Raw genomic sequence first — 19,496 nt, forward strand, 5'->3', positions numbered from 1 at the left:
GACTCGACAAGCCCCTAAATGTTGATTACAGTCCCAACTGAAGGAAAAAAGAAAAAAAAAAAAAAAAAAAAAAAGAAGACGATGTGGAAAAGAATACTTGCACAGACTGGTAGAGCTGCTGGAAGCTCAAAATAAACACGGCCAAACCGGTGAGCAAACCGATTCAGTTACAGCCCCTTACATTTTATGCTCTTGATCCACATGGGGGTTAATTGTGAGCAAATCAGCGATCCATGTAAACACACACCACCTGGGCCAATAGCAGCTGTTGGTACGTGTTGCTACGACGTGGAGTTATTTTCTGGACAGGTGCATGTCAAGCTAAAGGGGAGCCACACGGCGTAGGTTCTGCGTCAAGCTGACGTTGAAGCATAAATTTGGCTCGACACCATAAAAAAAAAAAAAAAAGGACAAATAAATGCAGCTTTTTCTGGGACAGATGTAACCTTCACTACTGGGAAGAAGCTGAATCTGTCTGGGAAAGAGGTTTTAGTTTTAAATGAAAGTCTGAAGTGTTGGTGTAGGGAGGGTTTTCTGGCTCCTCATCCAGCGAGGGTTTATAGTCATTCACATGAGCAGTCACGGCCGATCCAACCGACCGACCGACATCTCTCATCTCCTCCTCCTCCTCTTCTTCTTCTTCTTCTTTGTCTTCTTCTTCATCTTCCTTGGGATCTTTGACTTTGTGCACAATAAAAAGATGTCTATTAAGAGAAACCACAGATGTGAAACACAGACCACAGTGAAGGCACTGAGGAGTGTTTTCATCTGTTTTATGCTGAGGTATATGCTGCTGGAACTCGGTGCTGTCGTCCGTGGTGAAACCGCACTTTGAACAGCGGAACTGAGCTTTAAGACGTTTAGCTGAAGGAGCATCGAGATCACTGCGATCCGGGGTGTCAGCCTGCCTGCGCCTGACTGGCGACGCCAATATTATCCCCTGAAGAAAATCATACAACAACCTGTTAAACTGGGATCGCTACAATCTGTTACATTTTAGCACTGGCCTGCAAGAACTGTTTTTTTTTTTTTTTTTAGTTTTTTTTCCAAATTAAACACACTGCTGTTAAAAAGTATTTGGCCCTTTACAAATTTCTTATTTTGGCTTTTTTTTTTTCATCACACGCAAAAATTTCTAATCATAAAACTGCATGAACAGAAGAAAATACTTAAGATTAAGTACAAAAAGCTGTCCTCAAATGATGTTTTCAGAGCAATAAATAAAAAAACAATGAAGGAAATCATAACTGGAACGTAGCCTTTGCTACTTAGTCGGATCATCTTTGTCTGGTATTAAAATATGCTTGATTATTTATCCATCTGTTTATCTATACCTACCTTGCCTGAAGGGCTTTTGAACTCCTTGATGGATGATTTGGGCATCTGCCTGAGATCCGGGTTTTTAATTCCATGCATAAGACTTATGTGGTTCTTCAACATCACGCTTGTTGTGAAGGTTGTCTTTGGATCCGTGCAGTACCTGTGGAATATGGTAAAAGGTTGAAATATTACTGTAAATTCTTTAAAAGCCCCCCAAAAAAAACCAAACAAACAAAACAAAAAAAAAATCAGACAAGAGATTAATATAAACTTTGAGGTTGTTTAAACTTACCAACAAGAATAAATTCTTCTTTTACCATCATGTTCACTGCGAATGTGTCGCCTCAGACTGGTGGCTGCGTTGAACGACAGCTCACAGTGGCGACAAGGATATTTCTTCATTGACTGACGTAAAAACATCAAACATAGTTCCAATGAGACGAGCTTGTAAAACTGCACCTACTTAACCACATTAAGAAACCTAAATATGCCAAAAACCTGAACTTCATTGAGTACAATAACAAATAAAAATCTGGTTTGTTGTACATTTATCTTTTCCTGAATGCTCTTAAGTCAGCTATTTTGTGAGTTGCCAGAGAAAGTGGACGGAATATAGCTTTTCTTTTTGTTGTAAGTGTGTGCCTTCCCCACACTTACAACAAACTGTCAGAATGTTCTGAGACGGACCAGCATTTAGTGAGAAGGTTTGGAGTCAAACATCTACCTTTCCATGGTTGATCTTCATGTGAGAAACGTACGACTCTCTTTCAGCAAAGCACTGCAGACACTCGCCGCATGTCCACCCCCGAGGCTTAACGCGAGATTTGGCGTCCTGCTCCGACTTCTTCCTTGGACTGTCGGTGTTTTTACGAGTGATGTGACTCTTCTCCCGCTGGACAGGATAAGACTCTGGGAACCAATCCAGCCCTTCTTTTTCTTTACTGTCCTTTTCTGTGTCTGCCGTCATATTTCCCACATGCACGTTCTGCCAGATGACAAAACATACAGAGGAAAGCACTCATTACAGTTAAAGACACCATACCTTATACTTTATAATAAATTAAGCTAAAAGAAAATGGTCACAAAATGCTTGTATGAATAGAATCAGTAGTGTAACAGGACAGAACACCTGCAACTTGTGATTACATTTTTCTCTCCTTAGTACAACTTGCAATATTTAAAAAGGTATACAAATTTTGGAAGTTAAAAAAAACAAAACAAAAAGAAAACAACAATTATAAAAAGGAAAATGATTGCAAACTTCATAACAATAATAATAAGCAATATGTTTGGAACTAACCTTGAAGTGCTGCATCAACAGCCGCTTTTGTGGGAAAACAGAGTTGCATTCTGGACACTTGAACACACAAGTGACTCGCCTGTTGGCGTTTTCGTGAAAATGTTGAAAAAAGTTGTGTTTTTTATTGAAAAGTGCCTTGCAGGAGCACTTAAACACCAACCTGCAAAGAATACAAACAAATAAATGTGTTGACAACTCTTAAAATGAAAAGTACAACTTAGAACTGTCAGACCATTTGCAGTTAACTTACTGAGGAGTTTGCCTGCTAGATTTGTGTTTATTTTTTAAATGCACTTCACAGCCGTCAGAGGTCTTGAAGGCAACTGGACAGACTGAACACTTGTACAAGACCTCGCAGTGTTTCTCCTCAACGTGAGTCTTTTGTCCAAGGAGGGTTCTGAAAACCATGTCACAGTGAAGACATCTGGAAGAAAATATATTTAAAAACACTATTATAACATCTTACTGTGAATTTAAAAGAAAAATTATTGCTTCTTTAGCCTACGTACTTGTACCAAGCCTTGCGAGCATAATGCAGACAGTTCTCCTTGACATGCTTCTGGATGTCAGCAGATCGACTCGGGGCGCCGCACTCAGGACAGCAGTAAGGGGATTTGTGGGCATGGAGGCGCTGGTGAGTTCTGAAGCTGCACTTGTTTGGCAACAACATTGAGCAAACTTTACAAATCTGTCATAATGAAAGACGAGGGCAAAGGGGAGGGGAAAAAAGAGCATGAAATGTATTAAAAATGTAAACATAAACAATGGATACGTCAACTTTATGGAATAAGTTTATGATTTACATTTTTTTTATGTTACAGGAGCTAAACATGCACATAACCCCTATCTGTGACGCAGCTTAACCACAGAATGTTTTTAAATGCCTACTATAACCACAGAATATGAATAGACTGAAGACCGGAATCAAGGTCTGCCAAAGTTTGAAAACAAAAAAATATAGTTTCAACGACTGCCTGGAGTTTTGTATAAAGCACAGAAGTGCCATAATATTGCTTCCCAAAAGCAGCTGCTGCACACAGCTGGTCAGCTGTCTGAAAAAAAAGCTATTATACTTTCCCCACACTTGCAACAAACATAAATTCTTCAGGAAATATTGCTGGTCCTGGAAACTACTGACGAAAAGGGCAACATCTTTATTAAGCTGACATTGTTTATAATTGCTACGATTAGTAAGGGATGAGCAATATATCACTTAAGCTGCTAATTGCAGGCTGTAACTGAACAGATGGCCCGATTAATTAAACAGCCAAAATGAATTTGTTATACTTGTGCAACAAAATGGTAAAAAAAAGAGCACATAATGTGCCATGAAAAAAAAAGTTAGTTCAAAGCTACTGTTTATATAAATATTAATCTTTGTCTGAGTTTACATCAAAATAATAAATAAATGGTAAATAAACTGTCAGCAGCAGGGGTAATTGCTTCAGTTTTAAAAGCACTTACATCATATTATACTGTACATGTTTAAATTTTTTGTATTAACATCTTTTATAACATCAAATTTTAGTATTTTTACTCAAGGCCGTCACAAGGGAAGGTTTCACTCTGACTCATGCCTTCTATAGATGAACGACTCCATTGCACTAAACAGGTTGGCACTATATTTGAATTAACATCTAGCTCTAAAGCCGTTACAATCTAGTTCGGCCTTCAAAACTTGATCACATTATTGTTTCCTTTTTTTTTTCTTGATTTAATCGACACTAACAAAGACGCAAAAGCACATTCTCTCATACTTTTCCACCCCATTTACTCACCAGCCCTTCCACGTCTTCTGACATCTTCTGGTAATGACCTGCAAGCGCTTTGTAGTCTGGCAACTGCTTGTTGCACTCCAGACAACGGAACCTGTTGCGAATCACACCGTCTGGGTATAAGGGCATGACGGGTTCACTGACTGGTGAGACGAACGTCGAGGGGTACGGGCCCGTGTTCGCCGACTCAGAGCTCAGGGGTACAAACATCTGCTCCTCTGATATAGGTTTCAGATGGAGCTGCGTGCACTGCATCACGCTGCCGTTGCTTTTGTGCTCCCGTGCATGTGCCAACAGGGCGCACCTGTTAAAGAAAACCAGGGTCTTTGCGCAGTGTGTACATCCTACTTCGATCTGGACACTCCTCCTGTTGTAATGAAACGCCAGACTCCTCTCGACGCCAAACGAGTCCCCGCACTCGAGGCAGCAATAGCCGCGAGGCGGAAGCTTGATGTTGCACTCTGGTGGGGGGCTCAGGTTAGGCACGTATACAGGCACTGGGTTGGCACTTGTCAAAAGCCTGTTTAGGGTTCCTGCAGCTGTGTTCGGGGCAGATGAACGGGGGAAAGGCGTGGCTGTTTTGACTTGATGCACCAGAGGGACAGTGCTGCAAACCGAGGAGGGAAGAATGTTTTGACTTTGTTGATGGGACGAGGGCCGGGCAGCAACTGAAGCAGCAACGCTGTGAGGGACCAAATTTAGACTTGCCAAGTGCATTGCTTTTGGAAGGAAGTTTGTGTTTGATGTGAGACCTGTCGTAGATGAAGCTCTCTTTGGTTTCTGCGCATCGTGTGCAACGGATCGCTGGACAGCGCGGCTACTCCTGTGGAAGCCTGTCCTAAAACCTCTCGATTTTTCCTCCGACCTTCTGGGCATTTTGGGTGAAGATGTGCATGCTGCTGGGTTACTCCCAGGACTGCAATCAACAGCTTGAGATTGACGAGGGGACACGTTGCAGTAGGAGTCTTCACTGATCATACTCTGCGACGGCGAGGACTCATAAGCAGAATGAATCTCGTCTGTTTCGGAGTCTGGCAGCACACTGGTCACTGTGCGTTTGATCTGACCAGAAGTGGTTTTAATAGTCTTAATTCTGACCCTGGGTATGGCTGGGGATGAAACAGATGCCACTGCAGGGGATGTCTTGCCACTGCTGTCACTGCAGAGGCTTACAGGGCTATCAGAGGGTTTCATTAACCGTTTCACTACATCATTCGGACTCCTGGGGCTTCTTGGGGATATGGCTGCCATGTTATTAGCTTTAACGCAATCACTGTTCGATGCTGACGATTCTGTGGGATCAGTTGTCTCAGTGGGATCCTTTTTAGTATTTGGAGCAATTGGAGCCTCATTAGACAAAGGCAATTTAGATGTTTGAAATTTGGCAGATGAATAAGAGTTGGTAACATCCTCTGTGTTTTGGGATTCCGCCTCTTTAAAGTTCTGCTCACTGCTTAAAGAAGTAAATGGGCAACATGCTCTAGTGGTGTTCTCTGTTTCACCTCTGATATAGCTATCAGAGAGATGATCGTTGCTTCTGCCATTTTCTGGTGTGCTCTCTTTAGTGTTCTTGGGAGACGCATCGAACAAAAAAATATCTGATTTTTGTTCCCTGCCTGGAACTAAAGGTTCTGCCAAAATCCGAGCTTCTAGACAACAAGGCCCCTCTTGTTTTGAAACCTTTTGGTTGTTGCTATACAATGCCTCTGTCTGAGGACTATAGGGAGGACTAAAATGGGAAAGTGATGGAGAAAATACTGCTGTTTCATCAGGTTTCTGCTGAAGGGGAATTTCTCCAGGAAGTTCTCTTGAACCTTCCCCATTCAAATCAGCTTGAAATGAATTAGAAAAACTTGTGTTGGATGGTTCCACAGGCTTAACGCAGGCCTCCTGTCCCTTGAATCCATTCTGCAACGCTGTAACTGAATGAAGCCGGTCACTGAAACCTTCAAGTGATTCTTGTCGACTTGTATTTTTCACTATAACACTAACAAGAGGAATATCTGCTGTAGTGGCATCTGGGTTACTGAGTAAGCTGTCATCCAGACAGATTACTGAGTGTTTTAGTTGATTATCTATCTCCTCGTGGCTTTCCTGGATGGCCTCTTTAGAATCCAGTCCAGTGGCATCTGGGATGTCAAAGGCTGCCAGAAGGTCATCAAAATCTGGGGTTTTCATGTCACCCATGTCTCTGCATTCTCATAAACCTATGGAAAACATCCGAAATTTGCACTAAATTACAATACAAGACTCATTCAATTTTCACAATGGCTTCAGCTTACTACACTCCAAAAAATATAACTTGTCTTAAAGGTTAAAAACAACTCCAGTGCTAATATTAGCATTAGCTGCAAAGCCAACACGTCTAGGTAAGTTTTCTTTTAAATGTAAGATGCATTAGCGTAAAACACATTCCTTAAACATTAAAGAATGACAGTACGATTGGGGCAAAAATGCACAGGCTGCGAGGTGAGTTGGCTAACATAGTACCTAGCTAAAACGTATCGAAACCAGGCTAGCTAGCCAACAACAACATGCTAAAGCGAAAACATTTAAGCTAAGCACTTAAATACTTTACTTATTTATGCAAATCACGCTTACCATTTGATACTCGTGTGCCCAACGATCTAGAATGCTGTTATATAGCAACTTAAATATAGTACAAAGTTCATACTGCTGTAGGGTATTGTAGCTAAGCTATGCTAAACGCTGCTAACGTCAACTTGGTTTTCCTTTTTCCGTCTTGGGTGATTCAAACCCTCATCGCTGACTTACAGGCAAAACGAGAAACTGGGTGCCACAAGGAAGGAGAAGAGGAAGCTAAGAAATCAATTAACTTCTTCCTTCCCCTCAACCGCTGAAACACACGGCAGTAGCTCTCGAATATTAGGTAGGTAAGAGTAAATACATTTTAAACCTGGATACAAACAACATGTAGGCGACTCTGAATAGATAAGTTCTTTGTGGCCAATAGAAGCCAAATAAGCCATTTCTACCCATATAAATTTCTGACCAAAGGAAGCTTTGAAATATAACATGATGATTAACTAAAATTTGTGTTTTACACATTAAGCATGTGACTTTCCTCTTTTTTTTAAGGCTTTATTATACATTTCTATAACAAGGATTATTTAATCAGAAATATATTCCTTCAGTAACAAGCAGAATACTTGGGGGGGAAAAAGGTGGACCCTTCAGGTTGTGAATGAGTCTCTCCTTAAAGCAAAGGTGTTTTAGTAGTTGCATCTTGGAAATGAATAGACAAAGCCAATAAGTTATAACAATATGGCTTTGTCTGCCATATTGTTATTGCTGCTCTGGTCTGTCTTGGTGAAGAAAGAGTTGTGCCATAAAGCTAAGCTATTAATTTATATGTTTAATAATTTCCCACCCTCACATACACTCAAGAAATATTGATCATGACTGAAACTAGAACTTGGAAACAAATGGCTGAAATCAGTTTTCTATGAAGTGGTGGGACTCAGTGCTTAATTTGAAACAAGCATAGGACAGAGAAAACATGTGCATATATAACCAAGAAAAAAATAATTAGCTTACCACTACTTTTCTGTTTGAAGAAGAGTAGGAAGAAGTGAACACTTATTTAGTCCTACCCTTTCTCTAAATTAAATACCAACTCAATATTTATCAAAAATTTGTAATGAAAACCAAGTTATAATATTCATGTGCCTGTTCAATATACTGTACTAAAGAGAAAACAAATACATTTCATTACATAGACAAAATGGTTACAAACTAACTCATAACAAGACAAGAAAATCTATTGGTAATAGTAATAATGACTTCGTAAAAACAACTGGACATGCAGCGTCAGAATATTACCAACTCCTTGCCAATGTACATTTACACATTCTTCTTAATCTGTGTTATATAATAATAAATAAAATTCAAAAAGACCCAGGCGCAACTCTAGAACTCTCTGGAGGAATTTAATATCACCTTTTATATAATGCCCTCAGTTTGAACTATAACAAGAGGGATATCTGTCTGTTACCTTAGCGAACCAAGAAGACGATCCAAGATTGATGGGTAATAAATTCTGATAAAGCAGAACACCCTTTTTATTCTTGAATTTAACTATGACTTGAGAAATCTTTGCATTTTAACCAAGATGTCGGTAAGACAAAGCCTGCAAGACATAACTGAGGGAATTATTAACAACGTGTTCCCCTTCCCGCTAGCCACAGTGGCTAGAGCAGAAACACAACACGTCTAGTTCCCTGGAATCAGACAAAACAAGCTGTATCACACTATGGAAAAAATACACTGCTTGCAAATTCAGCCACTATTTTTGACATTAGGCCTATATTACAAATAAATTAATTCATAGCAAAGTAGTAATATCCTAATTTTGTCTTATTTGTTCTACTGTCTCATCTCTTTTTGTGTCCAGTGCTCATCAAATCATTGGCTTGAGTATTTACAGTTCCAGATTGTTTGTAGCTACATAATTTAGCAAGAATAATGAAAAAAATATTTAAAATTACCAGACCTGAGTTTAATGGTTCTGTTGCTGAAACCTTTAATGGATCATTAATCTCATGTAATAGGTTTAAGCATTTCAAAGGCTCTCTAAATATTAATCAGACACAACTAAGTGGCACTTTCTAAGCGTCGACAATCATTTAATATAGTCTCCCAGACAGGCATGTGTCCACATTGAGTGTTATGAACCATGGTAAAACTGCATTTTGCAACAAAACAGAATTTTATGAGGTGTAATAATGTTTTAGAAACAGTTCAGAAACAATAAACAGCTATACCTTGAAAAGTGTTCGCACACCTTGAACTTTTTTACTTTTTTTTTTTTTTTTTGCTAATTAGCGGCTACAAACCTTTATTGTGTTTTAATGTGATGGACCTAAAAAAGTTGCACTCAGTTGTCAAGAGGAATGAATGTTTTTGTAACTTTTACTTATTTATTTTTGACCAAAATTGTTCTGCAAAATTTAAAGCAAATAGCAACCTGAAAAGTGTGGTGTGAAGTTGTATTCAGATCCTTGTTGTAATAGTTTTGCTTCTTTAATCAGTGCTGCAAATTTTTTAAGGTATGTCTTTACCAGCTTTGTTGACGTTCTTTTGCATAATAGCTCAAGGGCCGTCGGACTGAACACATGATGTCAGTAAACATCCATCTTTACCTTGTAAACGCTCAGTCAGATTTTGGTCGAGGTCATTCTAACACACAGATTGTAGCTCTGGCTGCATGTTTAGGGTTGTTATCCTGCTGGTGGGTGAATATCTATCCCAGTCTCAAGTCCATAATAGGTGTTCCTCATCAAGATTAGCATTTGTTTAGCTCCACCCATCTTCTGTTTCCCTCTCACTAAGAAAACACATCCACAGCAAGATGCTGCCACTACCATGTTTAACACTGGGCATGGTGTGCTCAAGTTAGTTTTCAATCAATCAATCAATCAATCAATCAATCAATCAATCAATCAATCAATCAATCAATCAATCAATCAATCAATCAATCAATCAATCAATCAATCAAATCTCTGAAGTACTGAAGTAAAATTACCAACAGGTGGACACTGTTTTATTAGTAGGTGAAATAAAACAATTGTAGAATAAAGTGCAAGAGAGACTCAATACAAATGCATGCCACACCTTTCAGATTTTTACTTCGGGAGCACCTTCCATCCACTTCACAGGTTTGTATTATTTTTGAATGACTACAAAAACTCATAATAAAATACACTGAAGTTTATGATTGTTAACATATGAAAAAATTCAAAGCATGGTGAAGGTTTGTTACAGACTGCTGCAATGTATTCAAGTCAGCAGACCAGTAATGTCGCTACTTATTGTTTCAGTCATTTCATTCCAGTGTTTTCATATTTTATCTGTGCTTATTATGTATGGTTTTGTAATAGAGTGCAGACACACTTGAATCACTGGCAGCATACTTCCAATAATCTTCTGACATTCCCTAAAAATAGGAGAGTGAATGTTTCTTGTGTTGTATTCCAGGTAATAAAACTGTAATATATTTATTTAAGAACCTATTGGGATTTATACTCTTTTTATCAACCCCCCCTTAGCCCCCCCAAAAATATTTAATAGCGTGTCATGGATGTATGCCTTCAAACTACTCCTTCAAAACTAATCAACCAACAAATAACAACTCTCCATGATTCATCATTTACTTTTCATCTTATCATTTGTTGTTTTAGTAATTTGCCCAGTTAAAAACACAGTCAGCATGATGTTTAGTCATGTGTTGCTTTGTAAGCTTCATTCTGTCATTTTTGCCAAGTGACGCTGACTCCAACCTCTGACTCGCGCCTCCTCAAAAAGCAGTAAAAAAAAAAAGAGAGAGAAAAGAAATCATGTCTGTTAATTAATAATAGCATGCTTCCAGGGTAGAGTATATTTCCTGGTGGTGTGTTTTACAGTCCAGCATTTGACAGCTCGGTTTGGGAGGACACAGAATAAGTAAGCCATTAGCTCTGTTTTTTTCTTTTAATTAAACAATATATTTGTATTTTGTAAGTACTTTCACCTGGATTTTTTTTGGGTTGCATGATAACCCTAAGGACTTGGCAGGCTTTATTTTGAAACTGCTTTATCTCGCAGAGTTCACAGAGGCTCAGCCTAAAAAAAGCATTCCTGTGTGTTTTCAAGTTGAAGCTGCTTTTCACACCGGCTGCTGGTAAACAATGATTCTGTTTTTCAGTGGACGAAAACAGTGTCAAGCTTAAAAATCTACGCCAAAACCCTGAAAATGGCATCGACAACCACGCTTATGAAGCTTGGGTAAGTCATTATTTCACTATCAGTCAAAGAAAGTAACACCGTATTCTTTTTGCTTTCATAAAATGCCTTTATCTTGCTAGGAGGATAAAACTACTGACACAAACAGCACCAAAAGTCAGCCTGAAAAATCAGGAAAGAAACTAGGATCATACCTCAGGTTTGTCCGATTATGAAATTTAAGTTTTGTGTTGCTAAAATAGAAACTGCTTCATAATTAGCGAGTCCTCCTGGATGTAAATGTTTATTATGCCTATGAAGTCTAGTTTACACTTTTAGCACGTGGCTGATTTTATTTATATATATAAAAATCTGCACAAGTTTTCTGTTGCCTCATATAACATGAACAGCTAAGTGCAGTACATCCAAATCACGAAAACTTACATCACTGAAGAGAGCATTAAAGAAAATGTAACATGCTTGTGTTTTTAGTTTGTTTTATTTGTTTAATCTTTCAGTAAGATTTCCAAGCCAATTAATGCCACAGAGCGTTATGTCAAGGATCACTCCAAAATCTTGAAGTACATTGTGCTGGGCATACTCGGAGCAGGTAATAAACAAAGTCTATTCCTTTTGCAGAGATTTATTTGGTAAGACAATATGATAAAAGTACTATTGGTGGAACTAGTTCTGCCTAACACAACAAGCTAAATAATTCCAAGTCCTACAATTGTACTATTTTTGAAGTATTTAATAGTTCGGTGGTACTTGGAATCCGCTGATGTGGTACTTGTTACAGAAAAAAAGTTTGAAAACTAGTGCAGCAAGAACTTATGTACATGTTTATGTTTAGTTCAGTTATGACAAGTAGCTCATGTTATACTCTTCCCTGCAGGATATGTGGCGTACTTTATTGCCGCCTGTGTGCTGAATTTCCAGAGGGCCATCGCTCTCGTAGTCCTAACTTGTCTGGCAGTTGCTGCCGTGTCATACGAACTTGTGAAGAAGTACCAGGGGAAAAGCATCAGCCGGTTTTTCAAGCCCGCTGTTCGATGCTTCAAATCCAACCTGAAATGGCTGAAATGGTGAATAGTTTTTAAGTCTTTAATCCCAATGTATTCTGTGTTAAATTAGCCCCTTAAGCAATGGCACGTGTTAAACGCATGCTGCTCTTTTGTGTCCGGCAGGGTTTTCATCCTAGCAGCCGTGGTCCTGCTTGTGGTGTGGCTCGCTTTAGACACAAGCAAACGTCCCGAGCAGCTTATCTCGTTCGGAGGTGTGTGCATGTTTATCGTGCTTCTATTCCTCTTCTCGGCTCACAGGGCAATGGTGAGTTCGCTTAGGCACGCATCGGCTCTAATCAACAATGAGTAGTCCTTTACAGCTCTTTTAAAACACGAGCGGCTTCTATCAGTCACGTTTTCTGTTTCACAGAGACCTTGGACATCACTAAGCTCGGTTGCTCTCGTGATTTAATGATTCAGCTGAAGTGCCTCCCTGTTTTAAATGAACAAACGTGCTCTAATAAAGTGATAAAGATAACAGCTTTGTTTTTGTAGATCTCATGGAGGCCAGTGTTTTGGGGTCTGGGACTGCAGTTCTGTATTGGACTGTTTGTTATAAGAACCCAACCAGGTCTTACAGCCTTTGACTGGCTTGGAAAACAAGTGCAGGTATTACTTTGTTTTCATGGATTAAATAAATCGGGTAAAGAACATATAGAAACAATAAAATTATTTGTTGTTGTACATTCACAAATAGGCTTAAGCGTTCCATTAATGTGCATAAAGAACAGTTTATATTATAGACAACATTTTTAAATAATATGAATAACTACATTATCAGTATTAATAAAAGTATTCTTTTTTTTAATATGTTTGTATGTGTCCTATTTCTCTGACAATTTTCCCACTGAGTGACAGAGATTATTCTAAACATGTTTCTTTCTACTACATGCTTTCTTCATGTGATAAACAGAGTTAGTGGTGTAATATTTACACTCTTATCTTCAGCAGTTTTATTGAGCATCCAGGCCTAAGTCAGCAGAATATGAGCCCACACACATGCCTCCTAATTACTTTTTAAAGTGTGCTTCAACTATCTACAAAGCTGTAAATTAACTTCATGTGATAAAACAGAATGACTACCTGTCATCTTCCTTCATGCACTAATAAAATTAATAACAATTTTAAATAATTTACCCCTGTTTTTTTTATCACCTTTCTTTCATTTGTGCACCATATGATCACAGATTTTCCTTGACTACACCAAAGAGGGATCATCGTTTGTTTTCGGTGACCTGATTGGCAACATTTTTGCCTTTCAAGTGAGTGTGTTGCAAAATTCAAAAATATGAGCACTTCAAGTACCAAGTACTAAATGTACTGAACTAGTTTATGAATTTCCTGTCAGGCTTTGCCCATCGTCGTGTTCTTCAGCAGCGTTATGTCTGTCCTTTACTTTCTGGGTGTAATGCAGTGGGTCATTTTAAAGGTAAAAAATGTCTCTTGTAGCCTCACACACATTTCTATAGGTCTCTCTCTCTCTCTGCGTGTGTGCTATAATATACTGTAACTCGGAGCCATGTGTTTTTGTCCATGCAGATCTCATGGGTTATGGAGATAACGCTGGGAACCTCGCCCACTGAGACCTTAAGCGTGGCAGGAAACATATTTGTTGGGCAGGTATGCTCTTCACCATTTTTGCAACACTTTAAAGGCAACATTCTTAGTTTGGCAAGCAAATCAAGAATGATATCAAGTGTAGGAAAAAGTTGAAGTTTTTAAATATGCCTAATTGTCGTTTATGTTTTTGCATTAGACTGAAGCTCCGCTGCTGATTCGACCCTATTTGAAGGACATGACCAAATCAGAGATCCATGCCGTTATGACTGGTGGTTTTGCCACTATTGCAGGCAGCGTCATGGGGGCGTTCATCTCATTTGGGGTGAGATTAAGCTCTTCACATGCCAGCATATTGCAGGCACAGGAAGGTACCAAATTAAAATGTTCCACCTGTTCTCATTTTTAAAAAAAATTAAAAATCCCTTTAAATCTGTTGCCCATTAAATATTTGGAATGCATTTTCTATACAAAAGGATGCTAGCAGCTAGCATAATAAAAAAGTAAAAATATAAAGGAGGTAGGGAGTGAATGAAAATATTCAAATGTAAATTCATAAAAGGCATGTTCAAATAATTAATTTAAACAAAATTCTCAGGCTGTGTCCAAGCCTGAGTTGAAAAGAAAAAAAAAAATCAACACCAGATTTTTGATTTTCAACCTCATTGGACTTATCATCACTTCACAAAGGAAAAAGAGCTATTTAAATACACCTTTAAAATTCCCAAAATAATATGACATTGACTTTCTGGCAATAAGATAAGAAAATATGAAGGTCATACTATGGTCACTATAATCTTGATCGGTCTTAGTTGCCTTAAGCAGAATACTCCCAACTTCCTGTGCACAGGAACAAATTGGGAGTGTTCTGGGCTGGCAGGGGCTGCAGTTGACCTACAACGTGTCAACGATAAAAACTGACTTCAAAAGATTACAATAAACTCAGCAGGTGCAAAAAAAAAAAAAAAAAAAAAAAAAACTTGCGAAAAGGTTAACAAACTTTCATGTTTTATGAAAGTTCAGAACTTTCATGAACCGCAGAAAAACTTTTTGTGCTGTACAAATTATTCTCTCCACCCCAGAGGAGGCTTGTAAACTTAAAAGAGCAGAAGTCTGTGTTCCTGGCGGCTGAGTTTGTATTAAGACTGAACCACATTGAAGCACTTTTGATGATGTGTTGTGCTTTCTTTCTTTCTTGCACAAATCAGGAGTTCTGATTTGTCTCTAATGTTCAAATTTGCTGCAACATACTGGGAGAAGATTGAAAAGACTTCAAAGTAGATGTCACATGTGCAAACCTGCCATCGCTTTCTGAACATAACAACATGTGTCCTTTAAAGAAGGAACAGGTTTTATGCTGTCTACCTTTCGAAATTTTGTTGAACACGAGGAAAATGCTGACAATGTGTAATATTTCGAAAACAAACGCTGGAATTTACTGATGTCAGTCTATGTGAAATAATATAATTAATCTGCAGAAATGTTCTTAAATTTAGCAAAAAGTAGCAAACCCCGGGTAAAACATGTTGAGTATCTGCAAACTTGATCTTTTTTCAGATTGATGCGTCTTCGTTGATCTCGGCCTCTGTGATGGCCGCACCGTGTGCTTTGGCTATATCTAAGCTGTCCTATCCTGAGACAGAAGAAAGTCACTTCAATTCAGACAAGAACATCAAAATGGCTGCTGGGTGAGTTTGCACTTTCAAAGCATTCTGTTGTAAAATAGTAATCATCACTGTTAAGTCATAAATTCCTGAGCAACACCCAAACGCGATTACTGCCTGACCTGTGTACTTAGGTCAGACAGTCAGTCTGACAACATTAGGTGGCTGAATAGATCTCAAAAAGCCCCATTTTAACAATTCCTAGAATAGAGAAGAAAGAATCTGTGAAGAGTTGCAAAGCTTCATTTGGTCACAATGAGCCATTGTCCTCAGTAGAGGAAACATGAATTACTCACTCAAGTTACTCAAATCCAGTAGGGCACAAAATGTGCCAGAATAACATCTAAAACATGACAGACTTTCCTCGTCTTAGAGTCACTGTTCATTATTTAATGTAAGAAGAAGACTGTGAGGACAATAACATGAGTCAAAGAGTTCCAAGGTGAAAACCACACAAAAGCTCATCTCACATTTCCTAAAAAAAAGATCTGGAAGATCCCAAAGAGAATGTTTTGGAAGATGTTATGTAGATTAATGAGAGAAAATTGGAAGTCTTTGGAAGAGGTGTGTCAGAAAACATCATGTGCAGGACAAGACAGAAGTGTAAATTCTGCTCTTTGCTACAAGTTTGTCACTTTATCCTCAAGCAAACATGAGCTGTGCAGCAGGATAATGATCTAAAGAAGTCAAAAAGTCGCAAACAGAATTGCAGAAAAAAACTAAATGAATAAATGAAGTTGGCTGCACAGTGGCGCAGTTGGTAGAGCTGTTGCCTTGCAGCAAGAAGGTTCTGGGTTTGATTCCCGGCCCCGGTCTTTCTGCATGGAGTTTGCATGTTCTCCCTGTGCATGCGTGGGTTTTCTCCGGGTACTCCGGTTTCCTCCCACAGTCCAAAAACATGACTGTCAGGTCAATTGGTTTCTCTAAATTGTCCCTAGGTGTGTGTGCGCATGGTTGTGTGTCTCTGTGTTGCCCTGCGACAGACTGGCGACCTGTCCAGGGTGTACCCCGCCTCTCGCCCGGAACGTTAGCTGGAGATAGGCACCAGCACCTCCCGACCCCACTAAGGGACAAGGGTGTAAAGAAAATGGATGGATAAATGAAGTTCTCACAGTGATCTAGTCAAAGTCCAGTTTTGATGTGATCTTTCACAGGGCATAATGTCAAAGGCTCATTATCATTTATCACCAACAGCTGTTGCCACCCAGGGTTACCTCTTTAACTTTAATGATAAAGTAAACATCACTGGAAAACTATCAGAATATTCTGATTCTGAGATATCTTTGATCAGAATGAATTGTTTTGATCTTTTTTTGACTATCTAAAACATTTAGGTGTGACACTAAAAAGCAAAAAAGGGCAAAATAAAGGTGCAGATATTGTTTTTCACAGCACTGATTTAGTTGTTTGCTTTGTGTGTAAAATTGTCTTACAATTTATTTATCTTTGTAGAGATGAACAGAACATTTTGGAGGCTGTTAGCAGCGGTGCATCTGCATCTATAGGCCTTGTTGCCAACATTGCCGCTAACCTGATAGCATTTCTCGCCATCCTGGGCTTCATAAATAGTGCGTTGAGTTGGCTTGGAGGTATGGTCGGATATCCTGAAATCACCTTTGAGGTAACAGAAGCTAAACTTGCTACTTTACAGTTAATTATTGCAGGATAATTTAGTAATTCAAAACAAGAAGGTGCAAGCAATCAGGTATATATGTAATTATTTCTTTGTTGCTGTTTGCAGTTAATTTGCTCATATGTGTTCATGCCCATCACCTTCATGATGGGAATACCATATGATGAGAGTTTCACCGTGGCTGAGCTTATTGGTACAAAGCTCTTCCTCAATGAGTTTGTCGCTTATCAGAAGCTGTCGGAGCTGAAGAGCAACCGACTCAGCGGGCTTGATGAAGTGATTGGAGGCAAAAGAATGTGGATATCTGTAAGTATTACAGGTGTTTCTCAATAAATCATATCAGAAGTTAATTTATTTCAAAAGGTTAAATCCATATATTATGTAAGTTTAATTTTTTACATAAAGTGACATACTTCAAGCATTTATTTCTATTAATTTTGATTATTATAATTTATAGCTAATGAGAAGCCAAAATTCTTAGAAACATGTAGCATTACGTAAACCAATATAAAAAAGCTTTTTAATGTAGATATATTATGTTTGGGACGACATGTCGATGTTGAAAACTGCTGAATTGACTGTTGTTCATCAGACACAATACTCTGACAGTTAGTTGATTGTTGAGAAAAAGCATTTCCTTGATGTTTAAATTAATTTGAATGTATTTCTGAGATCATGGCGCAAAAAACAGAAGGAAAATTAAAGCGGCAAAAAAAAAAAAAAATACAAATAACACAATTCTCTCATTTCAGGTTCGTTCGGAGATAATTACAACTTATGCTCTCTGTGGATTTGCCAATTTCAGCTCACTCGGCATTGTGATTGGAGGCCTGTGTGAGTATCTTTGTTTTATATTTTCACGTTGTTGTTTTTTTCCCCCCCAACCCTTAATTGAGTCTTTGTTACAGTACTATTTTCATTTCTATCCTTTTCTCACATTATTCTTGTAGCTGCCATATGCCCAGCAAGAAGAAGTGACATCTCAGCTCTGGTGGTGAGAGCCATGATCACTGGGACTTGTGTGTCTCTAGTCAACGCTTGCATTGCTGGTAAAAGTCAAAAACTGTGTTTTTGTGCAATTTCAGAGTCTGCTTCAAGCCAATGTAATAGACCAGATATAACTTTGCTTTTCAGGACTCCTCTTTGTTCCCCCACTTGACTGTGTGCAGTTGCTTAAAACATCTGCCTTCATTGATACTGATGAGAATATAAAAAAATGCTGCCAAGACTTATTTAAAAGGTATACGTTTCTATTTTTATTTATGTAGTTCTTTATGATAACCGCGCAATAATAATAATAAAAAATGGTTGTATGATCCATCAGATTTGTTCTTACATTTCTAATTTGTTTTGCAGCACCATCAACAATGGCACCATCTGGTTTGAGGAACCATGGAATACTGTTCAAAATGTCACATTATTTTTGTCAAAATGTTGCCAGTGTTGTAACATTAACAATGTGTCAGGTTGTATGTAGACCTGGCCAGCACGAGGAAAGAAAAATCCTCATGAAATTTGCACTTGCAGCCTTTTAAAGCTGCTAAACTTCTTATAGCAAAAAAAAAAAAAAAAAATCTTTGTGAGTTCCACCTGCTGATGAAGAGGCAACTGTAATTCAAAATTTATGCCAAAAAAGATAAAAAATGTTAGAAGGCATTTTGTGTGGATCTGTTTTAAGCCGGTTTGTATTATTTTTAGTTGAATGGATGTTTTCCTTCAAAAGGGAAAATATGCGTTCATCTGTTAAGGGCGTCAAAAGAAATGTGAAACAAGGGGTTATGTTAGTTTCTCTAAAAGTGTTAAATTACAATGCAAGTAGTTTTTTCTTTTTGTTGTCCAAAAGAGATGAAGAGAAAGTTGTATCAGACTTGATTTCCTGTTCATTTTTAAATACATGTAAATACACATATCTCTGGCAAAGACAAACGAAAAATTGGTCTGACTTTTCATATTATGAAGAATAATCTTAGAATCATCTTAAGCAATTGCAGATGGACAAGACCATAAAAAGATCAAATAACTTCTTATTTAGTATTTTATTTAATTTTTTTGCTTATTCAGAATGTTTTTTATTACAGGTTTCTGATAAGAGTCTGATTACCAAAACATGCCTAGTTTCAGCTGGTAACTAGCAAATTTATTTGGATTATTTTTATTTTCTGCATGCAGCTCAGCTTCTTTCTATGCAAGTGTACATATGTAGTAGAAGACATGAGAAATGTGAAGTTTTTAATATTTGACATAGGAAATATTTTTTGATCTTCTTTTTATTAAATTTGCTGTAATTTAATTTATTTAACACAAGTGAATCGCTCATTTTTGCTTCAATAATTTATTAAATCCAAACTCTGGTGAATGTAAAAACGTTGAATTAAAGTGTGAAGCAAATTTTAATACTGCTGATGATTGCAAAAGTTGAACACAAACTTTTAAAAAGATTTGTAAATAAAACTAACGCTTGAA

General features: G+C 38.1%; 2 protein-coding genes across 2 annotated transcripts; one reads left to right on the top strand and one right to left on the bottom strand.

Moving 5' to 3' along the window:
- Positions 1 to 419: 419 nt before the first annotated feature.
- znf592 (zinc finger protein 592) lies at positions 420 to 7,243 on the bottom strand. Its single transcript, XM_015030321.1, has 9 exons — positions 6,997 to 7,243; positions 4,399 to 6,602; positions 3,130 to 3,308; positions 2,871 to 3,044; positions 2,621 to 2,780; positions 2,045 to 2,305; positions 1,613 to 1,725; positions 1,339 to 1,480; positions 420 to 940 (listed from the first exon to the last, which is right to left on the bottom strand). Exons 2-9 carry the CDS (start codon positions 6,580 to 6,582, stop codon positions 452 to 454), a joined length of 3,702 nt encoding a protein of 1,233 aa, XP_014885807.1. The 5' UTR covers positions 6,583 to 6,602; positions 6,997 to 7,243; the 3' UTR covers positions 420 to 451.
- A 3,400-nt stretch (positions 7,244 to 10,643) lies between these two features.
- slc28a1 (solute carrier family 28 member 1) lies at positions 10,644 to 19,494 on the top strand. The gene is made up of 18 exons (XM_015030324.1): positions 10,644 to 10,857; positions 11,099 to 11,178; positions 11,259 to 11,335; positions 11,634 to 11,725; positions 12,011 to 12,200; positions 12,303 to 12,444; positions 12,675 to 12,788; positions 13,367 to 13,441; positions 13,528 to 13,608; positions 13,719 to 13,799; positions 13,936 to 14,061; positions 15,294 to 15,424; positions 16,853 to 17,021; positions 17,142 to 17,339; positions 17,786 to 17,867; positions 17,984 to 18,082; positions 18,168 to 18,273; positions 18,390 to 19,494. Coding segments are annotated over exons 1-18 (1,965 nt in total). The 5' UTR covers positions 10,644 to 10,856; the 3' UTR covers positions 18,511 to 19,494.
- The last annotated feature ends 2 nt before the right edge of the window (positions 19,495 to 19,496 follow it).

This window comes from Poecilia latipinna, unplaced genomic scaffold (assembly GCF_001443285.1).
Source record: "Poecilia latipinna isolate Pla-1442-1.1 unplaced genomic scaffold, P_latipinna-1.0 Scaffold178, whole genome shotgun sequence".
NCBI lineage: Eukaryota > Metazoa > Chordata > Actinopteri > Cyprinodontiformes > Poeciliidae > Poecilia > Poecilia latipinna.

Coding starts and splice junctions, on each gene's coding strand:
- znf592 (XM_015030321.1), bottom strand. CDS start 6,582: ATGGGTGACATGAAAACCCCAGATTTTGATGACCTTCTGGCAGCCTTT. Junction 2,781..2,870: donor TCTAGCAGGCAAACTCCTCA/GTAAGTTAACTG, acceptor TATTCTTTGCAG/GTTGGTGTTTAAGTGCTCCT. Junction 941..1,338: donor TCAAAAGCCCTTCAGGCAAG/GTAGGTATAGAT, acceptor GATTTTCTTCAG/GGGATAATATTGGCGTCGCC.
- slc28a1 (XM_015030324.1), top strand. Junction 11,726..12,010: donor GCTGGGCATACTCGGAGCAG/GTAATAAACAAA, acceptor TCTTCCCTGCAG/GATATGTGGCGTACTTTATT. Junction 14,062..15,293: donor GGGCGTTCATCTCATTTGGG/GTGAGATTAAGC, acceptor ATCTTTTTTCAG/ATTGATGCGTCTTCGTTGAT.